The following is a 16,694-nucleotide window of genomic DNA, read 5'->3' as shown; positions in this document are numbered from 1 at the left end:
TTTAGTCTTTAGTAAAGTATACCAGTAAGTTTCTTGGGTAAGAAGCGAAACGTCCGACACCTTCAAAGAAGTACAGATGACGGCTGAAGAAACCTTTTCATCGATAGGGATGTGACAATATTTTTAATGCATCACACATTTTCTCATACCATATTAAAGTGCATTTAAATAGCTTTCAAATAATGTATAGAGTATTGTTCTATGACAAATAATGAGGAAATAATGGCATTTTTAATTTTCGAAATATGAGGGGATTTTCTGCCTTTAATTACAGTTAAAACAATGAAAATCTGTAACCGAGTTCTTTATTACAGTTTAAACTATCATAACTTTCTTAATTTTTGCCAGATCTTAACGAGTGAGGTACCATTGGAAAGCTTTTGATATTCTAAACAAGAACAGAAAACACAAGAAAAGATTTTAAATATAAATTAGCAAATATAAACGATCGAATGCAGGGAGATTTTTGTCAGAAATCAAAAATGGCTGTCACTGAATACAAGGAAAGAAAATTGCGAGCTCTAGAAATATATATGCTAATGCTTTTTTTCGTTTGAAACGTGGAAGTTATGGAGAAAAATATATATCCTGACACTTGTATGAGTTATAAAAATACAACTTATTCACCTTTATAAACGGTAGTGTTAGCAAAAAGAGTGTAAACTTCAATCATATTTTCCCCCTGTTTCTCGTTGTTGTATTCGGAAATCTCAAGAACCAGCATGGAGGGTAACACGTGTAATACGTCATCATAAGCTGCATAGCTTGAAAAATCCCACGAAAGACGATTACTTACTTCTCAAATATGATATGCATTGATATACGACTGCGAGTACAGAGTGTGCTGGGTTCACTGGACAGAAACAATCGCAGTGGAATATAGGTCACTGTAGCGTACCTGCTAATAGTTTTTAAATAAGCTTCCTTTTTTTAATCATCAGATGTTGACAAAATAGAATGAGTTGTTGCAGTTTAAATTCGTTAAAAGAAGCAACTTTGCGCACAGATATCATCCAAAATGGATTCAAAGTGTTGTTCCTTTTAAAACTAGAAACAAATAGACCAGCTTTCACCCGGCACCAAAACTGCACGATGATGCTGTTGCTGCAGTTATGCATCTATAATTATTTCAACATGAGAATGCAAAGTGGAGAAGTGAAAAAAAGGGGGGCAGCGAGGTGGTGTTATCCCTTGTGTATTTAGCCTTTTAGATCTTCTATTTCGTGCTATAAGGTGTGCGCGGTCGTGGCGGGCCGTCCCTTCACCAGCTGCGCAGCAGGCAGGAACGGGTCCAGTGTGCATGTGTAGAGTAACCAAAGGGGCTTTGGTCCTTGTTTGAGTTGCACGAGAAGGGGCTACAGGCCACCTGCCGGAGGGGCTTGCCCTGTTTCAATCCTCTCAAATCCCGCCTTTCAACCGGGAGCCAAGTCGGGGTTCTTTCGTGTGGGCCTGATCCACCGTTAAGACCTGGGTAAATATTGAACATGCTTGAGCCCAGACTCAAACGCATCTGTTGTCATACAGTCTCCACTCCACCGCCGGTATAGAACGGGTAGAGACACATTTGAACACCGCCGGGTCGTTTGGTATTCACTTTTTGTGTGGACAGGGAAAGACATAGTTTATACTTTGCAAACGCAAATGATGAGTAAACAAACATGGCGCGAGGAGGCTGTGATGTAGGAGAGATGCAGTTTGGAAGACCTGAAGCGACAGAGAGAGATTGACAATATTTCATACGCCGATGTGTTTTTGCTGTATCCGTACTGTGGGAATTTTTGGGATTATCAGAGTTTTACAGTGAGACCTCAACTTACAAATTTAATTGGTTCCCAGACAGAGTGTGTAAGGCAAAAAGTGTGTATCTAAAAAAAAAAAATCCCATAGGAAACCATTAAAATGGGAATAATCCGTTCCCGGATTTCCATAAAATATACTTTTCAACTAAATAAGCCTTAAAACTACACACAACATACCTTATTCTATGTATAATAAATGCGCTATTGTATTGTAATGAAAGAAATACACTGCATTGTATCATAAAGTCACTTTATTTACATTTGTGATGGTCATTTATGGCTTGATGGAATGGCATTGGAGGTCGAAGGTCAAAGGAATTGCTGTTTGGAAAGAGAGGGGCATTACATGAGGAATGTAATTAAAGAAATAAACTGTGCTGTAAAATAAAGTTTTATTTACCTTTTTGATGGCTTGTGGAAGGAGAGTCACCTTCCATAAGGACTGTTGGTAACTTAACCTCAGGTGCTGTTCGGTCGTGTGCTTCCGCCGAAGATCACTCCGCCAGCCGTGGTGGGTGTGTATTATGAAAATAGTGCTTATTATAAGGTTTAATTTTCATAAATTTGACGTTTGTAAGACAAAAAGTTTGTAAGTTGAGGTGTTTGTAAGTTTAGGTCTCACTGTATTTAGAAAGCAAGTGCGACGCAAATTAAAACCGGGCTGATTTTTAAAATTTTCTCGCTTTTGCTCAAATATGACCGCAATCAACCATCACATAAATTTGACATCCCTGCATGACAAAATGTGTATTCTTGAGTAATAGAGTCTTATGTTTTAGGAATAAGGACAATTTTCAGATTAAAAGGCTGATTTTATATTTCACAACAAAGTTTGTGTCTTTGAAATTCACCTGTTCAAATGTCACTTTCTTCCCCTGAAATACCTCAGCATTGATTTCAAAATGTGACATTTTCAACCAAATATAGCTCCCCTTATAAAGTTGAGCAAAATGCTTGCAAAATTAAAATAAATTAACTCATTCACCGACAGACAATGTACAAAAATGTGTACACTCAAGTGCCCAGGTTTTTGGTGCTTTGACTCAAATTGCAGGACCCACAGAATATTGACTTTTAGGACTACATAAACATTCAATTCAGCGTAACAAACCTTAGAATCAGTTCTTTCATCAGAAAAAAACAGAGTTAATTCCTAAATTACAGTCTATGGGTCTGGAGTTATCGGAGCTTGAAATGGGGCGGCTGTACAAAATACAATACCATACATACATATTGATTTAGATAGCGCTTTAACAATGCTGCCTCCTTATGGAAGGGAAAAAAACATTGCCAGAGTTCTGACCAGCACTTTATCAGCACCCCCGCAAGAAAAAAACAAAACCTTTTTTTCCATGTTAGTACTTTGTTCCAGCTTCAGCTATTGTTAAAGCGCTATATAAACCAATATATGTATATGTATTGTATTTTGGACAGCCACCCTCATATCAAGCTCGTATAACTCCAGACCCATATAATTTAGGACACAATTTTGCACTGTCTGGCAGGCAATGAGTTAAACGATATTTGATTCAGATTGGGCATATTTGTATTTGTGCAATGTCCCATCGCTTAGCAACGCTCTACCGCAGTCCTGTTGTGAATTTTGTGGCAACATTTCAGAAATCTCACCTCCTACACTTGGTGGTGGGGGGTGAGGGGTACTGTTTTTAACAGATGTCCTCTGAATTGCAACAGTTGCTTTCTCACCGGTTTTGAAACTCAACCTCGCAAGACAGGTACGGCCAGTTTTCAGCCGTTGCGGCCACTCCCACCAATGACCGACCTCTGACTGGTACGTTTTGACGTAGGTCTTCCTTTTTTGAAATCAAAGGCGTCAGATGGTTGCGCTGCCTCGTCGAAAGCGACGACTTGGATTTTGGGAGGGCGTTTGGCGGAAGAGCTAGCTTGCTCGTCAACTGCGTAAGTTAAATTGTCTAACGTTGTCACTGTCGGGAAAGTATGTTTGGCCTTATAAGATCGTGGTTAAGATATGTTGTGAGTATGTTTCTAATTGAAGTCAATAACAATTCTATGTTGTCATTTCACCGTGTTCATACAAATTCATTGCATTCCAGTTAAAGGACAACCGACACCATTTTTTTGTTTCCTAACTGACATCAGAAAAGCGTTTTATAGCATCTAAAATACCCAAAACACACAGGCTGATATTTTTAGTCAAATGCAAAACACCAATAAAAATGACTTAATGTGTCCCAAAACTGTCACAAATTAGCTCGAAACTGGGAAGTCCCACCCCCTTATTCGTGATGTCATGCCAGAATGTCTTGCCTTGCTCTAGAATCAAAACAATGGCTTCAGATTCGGAGAAGATCCTTTCTTGTTACTCATGCAGTTATGAATCTGATTCAAATAGTTTTGAAGAGGAAAGCATAAATGTTTGCAATCGATTAAAGAAGTCCTTCCGTATCATTTTGAGGCATCTAGACTCCAGTGTAGCTCCCAGAAAATGCACAAGATGGCGCCCAAGCTCCGTTGGAAATGGGCTGATTTGCCTGCTGGGAATTTGTGTCAACTAGTATCAAATAGTAGTCTTGGTGCAACACACAACGATTCACTATCGCGCTATTTATGTTTTTTTCCTTCTAATTTCGGCATCAACACAACATTTTCAGACCAAACAAAGTACCCAAAATGCATCGTGTGTCGCTTTCCCGGTCAGGGGCGTTCGTGACGTCACGTCACGTCAGGCATAGTCATCAACTCAAAAACAAGACCTCCTGAATATTCAGCGCGAGTCGTAAAATGTAAAATATAGCTATATGCCGTGGAATCTTTGTAAAACACGCTCAGTAGGAGTCATTTGAAGTGATTTTACAAATTATGGACACAACTTATCCGGAGGCGTCGGTAGTCCTCGAAACACGCCATGTGAGTCAAGGACTCAGGGTAGCAATTGCCTCTCATGAGTTCCTCGTCATTCAGATCTTTGCGTTGTCTTTTGTCTGTGCGTCACCGATGTCGACTCTTTCATTCCCAAGGAAGTTCTCAAAATGGAGGTCAAGAAAAAGAAGTTAATGGACAACCTTCGTGTGAAAACAAAGCTGGTCAATCTCATGAAGCCGGGTAAGAAGGCAGCAGACAAGCACAAGAAAAAAGTCGCCGTCAGACGCAGCATATCTGTACCGGACCTCAGTCTCAAAGCGGACGAATCTCTTCTTCCGAAGACCCCCATACCCAAAACGTCCGAGTCTACGTTTTTTGGATTGAGCGATAGCGATTCCGTTGCGAGCGGCTCCATCCCAGACGGCCCGACTTCATTTGACAGGAGCAAAGAGCCTTTGTTAAACTTGGACACTTGTCCGGTGCCACGATCCGTTTTTACCAAAGCACCACCTGGTTCACCAATGCCCGATTTCGCTATGAGCTCTGAACGATCTTGGCTGTCCGGGGACATTTTAACCGAAAAAGCGGTGCTCACCGACGTGCTAGCCAGAGCAAACTCAAAGGGAGAAGAAACCAAAGTCAACGCGATTTCAGAAAAGATGCCCGCCACGTTAGAATCTCTCGGTCAACCTGTTGGGAGCGGAGACTGCGGCAGCGACTACTATTGGTCCGGCGAGGATCGGTTAGCCATGCCGTGGTTGACAGACATGGAGGGACTGGACACGGATGTTGCGCTTTCGTCCGTCACAAACGAGAACAGCAATGAGGAATTTTCGCTGGAAGGAGGCACTCATGAGGAAATTGAGGTCAGTCTATGATACATTCATTCATCTTCTTCTTCTTTTCCTTTTGGCTTTTCCCTTCAAGGAGTCGCCACAGCGAATCAGTGTCCTCAATCCATAGAAGTTTGATCCGCATGTTTGTTTTGGCCAAGCTTTTACGTCTGATACCTTTCCTGACACACTGAGCGTATTTATCCGGGCTTGGGACCGGCACAAGAAGATTTATGTCCCATTGTGGCTCCAGAACATGCAACTCGCTCAGTAAAAGGCTCCCAAACACAAAATCGTCATCGGCACAGCAACAATCAAAAAATCAATGGATGATTCACAATATCATGAAAATATAAGACGGTACTAATAATACTAACACGACTAATACTTATACTACGAATACTTATAATACTAATAATGACAATACTACTAATACTAATACTACGTTTCCTTTCGGCTTTTCTACTACTACTACTACTACTACTATGACTACTACTAGTACAACAACTACTACTACTACTATTACGACTACTACTACTACTACGACTACTACTGTTACTACGACTACTACTGCTACTGCTGCTGCTACTAGTACTACTACTATTAGTACTACTAGTAATAGTAATAATAACAGTAATAATAATAGTAAGAATACTACTACTAATAATAATAATACTACTATTAATACAACTACTACTACTAATAATAATAAAACTACTACTACTACAACTACTGCTACTACTACTACTACTACTACTACTACTTATAATACTACTACTAATAATAATCATAATAATAATAGTAATAATAATAATTATAATATAATATAATATAATATACAGTAAAGTCTCGTTATATCGATATTCTCGGGAGTCGGAAAAAATATCGATATAACCGGACTATCGATATATCCGATCCTGCGGCATGTAAATTTTCTCCTTGCGTTCATAGAAATAGTATCGTAATAAGCAGTACTATCGATATAACCGATATCGATATAACGAGACTTTACTGTAAAATAATATAAATTCGTATGAGCGCTAACTTCCATATACTAACAGAACATTTTAATGATACATTCATCCATGTGTTTGCTAAATCTGTGTCTGGTGTCCATGCCAAAATCCACCGGAAAAACATAAAGCGCCCAGTTTGATCTAATCTCGAAAGGAGTTCATTTTGCAGACGAGCTTTAGAAAATGATAGAATTCACAAATCACATGCAGTTTGGTAACCTCCATCGTGGGTGGGTTAGGTGGTTGGATTTGTTATTGATAATGGCGAGGCTTGAAATAAGAGGTTTCACATTACACTTTATTAGCCTGAATTAGGACTGCATAAATATTCAATTCAGCGTAAGAAATCTTTGACTATTTTCATGCATCAGAAAAAAAGAGTTAATTCCTAAATTATATTGGGTCTGGAGTTATCTTGCCTTGAAATGGGGGCTGCTCTACAAAATACAATCATACATATTGATTTACATATCATCGCATCGGTGTGTCTGCCGATGCAATTATGACCATGACTGCGGGCCAACGGATGAGTACCGTAAAGTGACACACGGAAGTGTCACGGAAGTGACAGGACGGAAGTCATTGCATTCAGAAAAAAAAAAAAAAAAAAAAACGTTGCTGGTTTCACTTTGCATTCACTTGATCAACATGTGACGTGTTTCTATGAACCTGCAAAATTGTCTTGTTCTGAATGCAGATGTCCAGTGAACCCTGTGAATTCTTTGAAGAAACTCTTGCAGACCCCCTGGATAGCTCAGTGAGTGACCACCTGACTTTTTTGACGTCATTTAGTCTTTCAATCGCTTGCGATGATCAATCGAAATGTGAATGGTGTCCACCTTCCACTCGCCCAGGGGCAGTTTGGATCGCCAGGGTTGGACATCCAAATCCAGGCCCCGCTCCAGAAGTACCTGCTGTGCATCAGTTTGAAACATGGACAAAACCTGGTCATCCGTGACAGACGCGGTAGGCCAACAATACTTAAAAACATCTTCCGGATTCATAACCTGTCCTAACTTGATCTTGATTGCTCAATACAATTTAGTTTCGATGTTTTCACGTGGACCAATTGGACCCGTTCCTAAATGTACCAACGCGGCCGGCGTTTGCTTGGGAGGATGATCGTCTCCCGTCAAGGGTTGTGGTCGTGTGCAGTCAAGTCAGCACGCTTGACAAGTATGCTGTCAAACCAGTACCAGAGCGCAAATAATACGATCAAGGAATCCTTTCATCGGGATAATGAAGCTCAATCAGCCTCACTGGCAATTAGCTGTCCAAAATGAATCATACATTTACGCATTTGTGCCAAAGCAAAGCCACAACAAAGTGTTTTTTGTTGTAATGAAAGACCAGCAGGAGTCACCGTTACAAATTTAGAGGACAACCGACACCATTTTTTGTTTCCTGACATCAGAAAAACGTTTTATAGCATCGAAAATACTCAAAACACACAGGCTGATATTTTTAGTCAAATGCAAAACACCGATAAAAATTATTATTATTATTGATAATATTTGATATTATTGATATTATTACTAATAGTATTTTTTTTATATGTTGGATTTTCACAATGATTTTTTTGGGGTAGTGACAAAAAAAACTGTGTGTGTGTGTGTGTGTGTGTGTGTGTGTGTGTGTGTGTGTGTGTGTGTGTGTGTGTGTGTGTGTGTGCGCGTGTGTGTGTGTGTGTGTGTGTGGTCTTTCCACATTGCTTTTTTTTTACCAATTGCAAGTGGGTCTGGAATCTACTGTACTCGGGTCACACGTCTCAATGTGATGGCAAAGGGCGACGCGCTGCCCCCCTTCGCTGACAAGATGGCAGCGTGATGATGCAACCCGCACACGTTTCCGTACCTCGCCCCTGTTTGCCCAACAATCAGCGCTGAGCCAAAGGCTCACCAAGGGCGTACATTGTCATGACATATTCTGAAAAGGACCCACGCCACCAGCCCCCTCTCGCACTCTTTGGGTTTTGCCCCCCCACCCCGCCTCCCCATTAATTTCCATCGTCACCGTCCTCGCTCTGTGCCAAAGCTTTTCTCCTCGCGAGCTGCCACATTCTCCTCCTGTCAAGTTGCCTGGAGGTTTCCCTGTCACGGTCTGGCAGGGTGGAGCTGCTGTGGGTCCTGCCTGCCTTTTGCGAGATGTTCATTTGGAGTAGGGAGGGGAGGGGGGTGGGGTCTGACAGGCCTGACAGCCCATCCCCACAGGGCCTTTGTCATGTGATTCAAGCATCCCTGCAGCCTCCCTCCGAAACCCCTTTATCCCCCATCCCTATACAAATGAAAGCATGGAAATGGCTTTCATTCATTTTTTTTTCAACAATCGCAGAAACAAAGACATCTCATTCCCTCAGTCCAGATTTTATGAAGGAGATTAACACCGGTTGCTTCGAGATTTTCGCTTTCCGCTCATCTCATGCTGACCAGTGTTTTCGGTTCTTTCACGATTAAAACGCCGACACGGCAGCGTGTGCGGTACAACTCCTCCTCCTCTTTCTTGCCCTCCTCTTCTGGAATCACTGCCCGTGTGTGTGTGTGTGTGTGTGTGTGTGTGTGTGTGTGTGTGTGTGTGTGTGTGTGTGTGTGTGTGTGTGTGTGTGTGTGTTTTTATGACTAGTCTTGTGAGGACCACTAACCTTTTATACCATACGTAGTGAGGACATTTTTGACAAGTGAGGACCTTTTGGCTGGTCCTCTCAATGTTTTCATTATAAACGCTTCGAGAGGATCTATATATACATCTGTTAAAGTTTCAGAGAGGTCCTCACAAATTCAAAATTATTTTGGAGTGTATTTTCATTTCACTTGGATACACACACTTTTTACTCACTGTGTGTGTGTGTGTGTGTGTGTGTGTGTGTGTGTGTGTGTGTGTGTGTGTGTGTGTGTGTGTGTGTGTGTGTGTGTGTGTGTTTGTGTGTGTGTGTTTGTGTGTGCGTGTGTGTGTGGTAGCGTGTACGTGTTTAATGAGAGGAAAAAGTTCATACCACAAAAAGAACCAAATTCACTACTGGGGTGAGGACTTTGAATGTACCCATTCAGAAACCTCACTCCTGCTTTTTTTTAAGTTTCAAGTCCACTTTTTATTGCTTTATTTTTAAAGAAGTTGAAGTGGGAAATGGGTTGACATTCAGTGTTTAAATGTAACACTAGTCTCTAAACTTCTCTAAACTTATCAGCAACAGTGGTCCTCACTCCTTATCTGGAGTTATCCGGACCTCACAAAACCTTTGAAATAGGGATGTGTGTGTGTGTGTGTGTGTGTGTGTGTGTGTGTGTGTGTGTGTGTGTGTGTGTGTGTGTGTGTGTGTGTGTGTGTGTGTGTGTGTGTGTGTGCGCGCGCGCGCGTGTGTGTGTGTGTGTGTGTGTTCTTATATAAGGCAATTCGACGACCTTCACAATGTCATACAAGATGCTAACGCCAACATGTACCCGTTGTGCATCCAAGGTACAAGCGACCCGTACGTCAAGTTCAAATTGGAAGGAAAGCAGTTCTACAAGAGCAAAGTGGTTTATAAGAACTTGAATCCTCGATGGAACGAGTTTTTTTCATACCCACTGCGGGACAGAGAGCAAATTGTGGATGTCCGGGTAGGGGTCGTCGTCCTTCCGATTTTTAACTCCTTCACTGCCAGACGATGTGCAAAAATGTGTCCACTCAGTGCCAGGGTTTTTGTCATTGTCACTCCCATTCCAGGACCCATAGAATATTGAGTTTTAGAACTATATAAACATTCAAAACAGCATCGGAAACCTTAGACGTTCTTCTTTCATCAGCTAAAAAAAAACGTTAATTCCTAAATTATATGAGTCTGGAGTTATCTGAGCTTGAAATTGAGACAGCTGTACAAAAGGCAAATGGTGTCCCCCTTGTGGGAGGGAAAACATTGCCAGAGGTCTTACCAGTGCTTTATCGGCACCCCCAGATAAAAAAAAAAACAAAACCCCAACAAGTTCGGGAATGGCGCTCCACATCGTGCTTTTCAATTCCCAAATAAATTCAGGAATGGCTATGAATGAGTTAACAGTTGAACAGAAGTAATTGTTATTTTGTTACTCACAATTTTAGAATTTTGTTTTAATCGAGAAAATTACCATTTTAGAAAATTGGGGTGGGCAATGCTAATATTTTAATATGAGAATTATTATTTGTGGATGATGAACTCATTCAATGCCAGACGTGCAAAAATGTGACAACTCCAGTGCCAGATTTTTTGTCATTGTCTCTTGAATTCCAGGACCCACAGAATATTAAGTTTTAGGACTACATAAACATTCACGACAGCGTTCGAAACCTTAGACTCTCTTCTTTCATCAGGAAAAATAGTTAATTCCTAAATTATATGGGTCTGGAGTTATATGAGCTTGAAATGAGGGTGGCTGTCCAAAATACAATGCAATACAGCCATCTTGGTTTATATAGCGCTTTAGTAACCGCTGAAGCTGGAACAAATCGCTAAAATGGAAAAAAGGGAAATGCTGCTCCCTTCAAGTCAAAGTCAGCTTTATTGTCAAATAAATGAATAAATGGAAATGCTCCTCGGTTGTGGGAAAGAAAAAAATCTATGCCAGAGGTCATGGCCAGTGCTTTATTGGCACCTAGCATGAAAAAACAAAACCAGAACAAATTCTGGAATGGCGCTCGACGTCATATTTTCAATTCCTGAATAAATTTGTGAATGGCAGTGAATGAATTAATGAAAATACAGGATTTTCTATGGTCGTAACGCTCTCAAATAAAGACGTTATCGACTCATTGCAGGTGTATGATAAAAATCTGACGACTGATGACTTCATGGGTTCCAGCACCATTCCGCTGAAGAATTTCGAACTCTACAAGTGAGTGGGGTCCCTTTGCACCTGTGTTGTGGATTATGAAAACAATATAAGACAGGCACGGGCAATAAATTGTGTGTTTACAGCCAAAAGTATAGCATAAAACGGACAAAATCCATTTTGGTTGATGGCCACCACCTGTTCTCTGCTAGGCTGTCTAGTTAAGGACATATAGGTGCAGTTTCATACATGTGAATTTTGTTGAAAGGTTCATTCTACTTTCTAGGTACTTTCTAAATGTCTTTTTTTAAGTTAAACATATATCTACTATATCCTAGGATGTTTTATTTATCATCTTTCTCTGTAGGACTTATGAATTGGAGTTGCCCCTCACTGACCCTAAAAGCAAAGAAGACGACATGGGAGTCATTTCCGTGGACGTGTGCCTCATGTTTCGGGACGCCACCATCAAACGAAACTGGGTGAGCATTTGTGGGGTGAAACGTACGCCAAAAACGGACTTGTATTGACTCTTGTTTGTATTTTTTGTTTTTGTTTTTTTGTACAGAGATGGCCAGTTAAAAAAACAAAGGTAAGATTTACAACATATGGACTAAACCAGATGGCTTTTACCATAAAAAATAATTGAATAAGCAAACAAATAACTAAATAAATAAATACATCAATACATAAATACATACATAGATAAATAAATACATAGATACATAAATACATACATACATACATACATACATACATGCATCCATAAATGAAAACAGAACTCAACAAATACGTAAATAAATACATAAATATATACATAAATAGAAACATACATACATACATACATACATACATACATACATTCGCGCACGCATGCGCACGCACGCACACACACACACACACACACACACACACACACACACACACACACACACACACACATACATAACTCCATGAATCCATAAATAAATAAATATGGGAATAAAAACATAAATAAATAAATAAATAGATAAATAAATAGATGAATAAATACATTAATAAATACATAAAAAATACACAAATAAAAACTAAATAAATAACGTCAAACATTAGGAGAAAGTACATCACTCTGCGAGAGTAGAATTAAAAACAAAAATACAAGGTGGATGAACTGCATTCTAGCCATGGTTTCAACACCACGGTGCCGGTTTCACAGTGTGCCTCAATATTTGCGATGTCGATCATTTATCGGTAGAAGAAGCACAATATCTCTGATCCACGCCAAAAAAATCAAATTGACTCCCGATTTCTCCTGAAAGGAAGCCTTAGATGAATATCACAAGACAGCAATTGAGTTTGCTAGTCAACAAAGTTACATGGACTCTCCGTGGCATTCAGTCATACCGCTGCCGTAATGCGATTCGTCGTGAAAAACAGTTGCACGACTGTTTGGGAACTGACCGACACTGCATCGGGTGGCTTCATATTCGCACCTATGCAGTCGCTCCAGCTGCCGCTTTTCTGTCTCTTGATGGCCCAGCACACAATCTCAATTTGAAATGAGATGACAAAAGGAATGAAGCCATTTTCATTCATTGCAGATGGTAAAGGTACTCAAAGGATTGGGAAATGTGCGATGGGACTCGGATACGCTTTTCCGACGCCTAAGTCATCGTGCTAATTTGACAATGTAACAACGCCAGCCCCCCCCCCCCCCCTCACTATCCCCACCTCCCTCGTATCATTTTTGACAATATCTTTACTGCGTTTTAACACCTATCCTGGAAGTGCTGAATCGCCGGCTTTTACAGCTCCACGCCCCCTTCTGTCTTTGCAAACGTGCTTTTTTCACCCGTGTGTTGTTACCATCACGGGAGTAAAAAAAAAATAAAATCTCTCTTTCCAAACGTGTGGCGAAGCTGCGGCCGCAAAGGCGGCACTCTGCCAGAGCGACCGTCAGATCGGCACGGTTGATAATTCCCAGGCAAAGCGAGCAATAACCCAGATGTTAAGGAGTAATATCGCAGCTGAGGACGGACAGTGGCGAGGCGCAGGCCAAATGGACGTGGCTCCGTGCTCGTTGCGCCTGTCCCCATGCTGTCTCGCCATATGGAAGCCATCGTGCGGCCCTTTTTAGGACCAGGAATAGATTCTCTTCGGGGGCCACTTACGGCTAAGTGGAATTGTTTTATTGGCCGCCGAGATAGAAACCTGGCCAAGATAAACACTTGGGACGACTTGGCTGAGGCCTGTTTTCTATCGCCGTTCCACCCCCTCTGTTCTTTCTCCTTTTGAAGAGGGCTGATATTTATCGGGCTTCGACTGCGCTATTCCGTGTTAATTCGGGTCCCCGAGATGAGCTTTGATCCCCTCCGGATTGGGCGGAGGTTGTGACCTCCGTCGTGAGGCGGGACGGGCCAGATCACCGGCGCAATTGTTTGTCTCCGGCCCGGGAAGCTGGACAATCAAAGAGGTTCGAGTAGGATGATGGTCCTTGATAGAGTGTTTATGCACATTAGTAAACATATTACGTTATTTCATGTTTAGAATTAGTAAACACATGTTTTTTCATGCTTAGCTTAGTATATATTATGAATTGTGCACGTTTAATTTCAGTCTAATTTAGTTAAATAAAATTATCAGTCTTATTAGTTCAATAGTCGTTGCAAAGAAGCAACAGCTCCAACTCCAATCTGAGACCCGCCCAACACTGAGCTGTTCGTAACTGATTGGACAACAGATCGCCACTGTGTATGTTTAAAAACTTGTCAGAGCGGGAGCTCGTTCTCTTTTGCTTTTTGTCTCTTTGTCTCTTTGCTCGTGTGCTCATGTCTTCGGCCCACCGAGACGAGAAGTGCTTTTTCTGTCTCATTAGAATAAAGTAGTTTTTGTTCACCATCTATCGTCGGTGCTGATATTTTTATCAAGTGAACTTCCGACAATACCGAACCAGGAAAGACGAACAAGAAGTTTCAACCGAACAGTCCTCCTCTTTAATTACCGCCGGCCTGGCACAACCTCTCCGCTGTTTGTGCTATCGCTGAGCGGCCTCGCGGGAACTCGAACAGGCAAACGTATCAATGCCCTTCTGTGTGGTCCCCGGCGGGAAGAATCCGTTTACCGAGCTTGTCCTCCATTTCCGTCACATTGCCTAAAGCAAAGCATGGGAACATATATCATGTTAAAGGAGGCATAGCATATTTATTTCCTCTTTTGGAAACTCAGGGGTCTTTATATTAAATAGATATATGGATTGATAAAGAGGATAGGATAAGTTGGGATAGGATAGGATAGGATAGGATAGGATAGGATAGGTAGGATAGGATAGGATAGATGGATTCAGATAGGATAGGATAGGATAAGATAGACTGATATGATAGTAAAGGATAAATGGATGGGATAGGATATATGAATGGATGGATAGGTGGATGGATAAAATAATATAGGCTAGGATAGATGGAGAGGATAGCATAGATAGGATAGGATATGTTAGTGGGATAATATAGAAAGATGGATGGCTAGTATAGGAGAGATAGGATAGGATCGATGGATATGATACGATAGATGGATAGGATATTATAGATGGATGGGTGGATAAAATAGGATAAGATACGATAGGATAGATGGATAGGCTAGGATATGAAAGGATAGCATAGGATAGATGGATAATAATAATAATATATAGGATATGATACGATAGATGGATAGGATATTTTTGATGGATAGGATAGGATAGATGGATAATAATAATAATATATAGGATATGATACGATAGATGGATAGGATATTTTTGATGGATAGGATAGGATAGCATAGGGTAGGATAGATGGATAATAATAATAATAATATATAGGATATGATACGATAGATGGATAGGATATTTTTGATGGATAGGATAGGATAGATGGATAATAATAATAATATATAGGATATGATACGATAGATGGATAGGATATTTTTGATGGATAGGATAGGATAGGATAGATGGATAATAATAATAATAATAATAATAATAATAATAATACTATATAGGATATGATACGATAGATGGATAGGATATTATTGATGGATAGGATAGGATAGGATAGGATAGCATAGGATAGGATAGATGGATAATAATAATAATATATAGGATATAATATGATAGATGGATAGGATATTTTTGGTGGATAGGATAGGATAGATAGGATAGCATAGGATAGGATAGGATAGCATAGGATAGGATAGATGGATAATAATAATAATATATAGGATATAATATGATAGATGGATAGGATATTTTTGGTGGATAGGATAGGATAGAATTGGATGGGATAGGTGATAGTATTCGATAATTCCCTGTCTGAAGAAATAAATAGTACAATTGGTCCAGGAAGTATTTCAAAGTGATACATCCGTATTGACAGACAAGCTTTGTGCAGTATGTTGAAAAGAAGCTAGGTTTAGCCTGGGTTGTTGGAGAGAGTTTTCGTAGCAGTAAAAAAAAAGTAATCATTTGTAAGCAATTCATTTGTTTTCAGGTAAATGTGTTTGAAATTATGCTCTACTTGTCAACACACACATTCGGCCAGAGATGGGACGCACCTGTACACCAGGCCATGCATGAAAAAAAAAATTGCAGCTCTGCTCACTTTATTTATTTATTTATTTATTTATTTTTATATATTATATTTTATTTTTATATATTATATATTTCTTTGACATAATCATCAGACACCGTAGTCAACATGTGGCAGATTGAATTTGTTTCACCTGTCTACTCACACTTTTTGCAACTCTTGAAACATTCACGATTTAAAAAAGAACAGAAGAAAATATGCACTTTAATCCACATGTCTGTGAATTAGACTGCAGTACTGCTAAATCACAATAAAAATATTATCGTAAATCACTCTTCTCAAAATTGGAATATTATTGCCTTTATGAAGGCAACATTCATACTACATACTCTCATCACATGTACCTAATGTTGTGACCGCTGAGGTAAACAAATCTCAAGGATATACCCACCACACAAAAGCGCTGTAATGTGGGCCATACATGCTACATTTTTTTTGCATAATATGCTGATGAGAGAGCTGTGTGTGCGTGCTCGCTGTGCATCATTACTCACTGCCGCCTGCTGTCTCCGGTGCGGCGTGCCAAGTGTCCTGACTCTCAACACTCAGCCTGGAAGCCAGTGATGAGTGGGACTGTCACATCCCGGGACATCTGGCTGCTCGCTGTCGTCCTGCTCTCTGTTCTCTCTCTCTCTGTCTTTCTCTCCCTCTCTTGCTCTTTCTCTTTCAGTAATTTTCTCTCTCTCTAATTCTCTCTCGCTCTTCCTTTCTGCCAGCCTTGCCTGTCAGAAAAGAGATGTGCTAATGTCCTCCAACAGCGATGTGTTGCAAAGTGTAAACCCTTGTCTTACTTTAAAAAAACGCTCAGAGAAACATGAGGAGGTGT

General features: G+C 40.4%; 1 protein-coding gene across 1 annotated transcript in view; it reads left to right on the top strand.

Moving 5' to 3' along the window:
• Window positions 1–3,630: 3,630 nt before the first annotated feature.
• The window catches only part of mctp2a (multiple C2 domains, transmembrane 2a), a 70,309-nt gene continuing 57,245 nt past the window's right edge, over window positions 3,631–16,694 (top strand). Inside the window, exons 1-8 of the mRNA XM_088995964.1 lie at window positions 3,631–3,719; window positions 4,799–5,509; window positions 7,190–7,249; window positions 7,347–7,458; window positions 9,943–10,085; window positions 11,257–11,333; window positions 11,638–11,752; window positions 11,839–11,862. Coding sequence (XP_088852090.1) covers window positions 4,811–5,509; window positions 7,190–7,249; window positions 7,347–7,458; window positions 9,943–10,085; window positions 11,257–11,333; window positions 11,638–11,752; window positions 11,839–11,862 — 1,230 coding nt within the window. The 5' untranslated portion in view covers window positions 3,631–3,719; window positions 4,799–4,810. The remainder of the gene's footprint in view (window positions 3,720–4,798; window positions 5,510–7,189; window positions 7,250–7,346; window positions 7,459–9,942; window positions 10,086–11,256; window positions 11,334–11,637; window positions 11,753–11,838; window positions 11,863–16,694) is intronic.

This window comes from Hippocampus bargibanti, linkage group LG05, assembly GCF_051943395.1.
Source record: "Hippocampus bargibanti isolate YZ-2025 linkage group LG05, ASM5194339v1, whole genome shotgun sequence".
In the NCBI taxonomy this organism is placed as follows: Eukaryota; Metazoa; Chordata; class Actinopteri; order Syngnathiformes; family Syngnathidae; genus Hippocampus; species Hippocampus bargibanti.
This window is presented reverse-complemented; position numbering and strand designations above follow the sequence as displayed.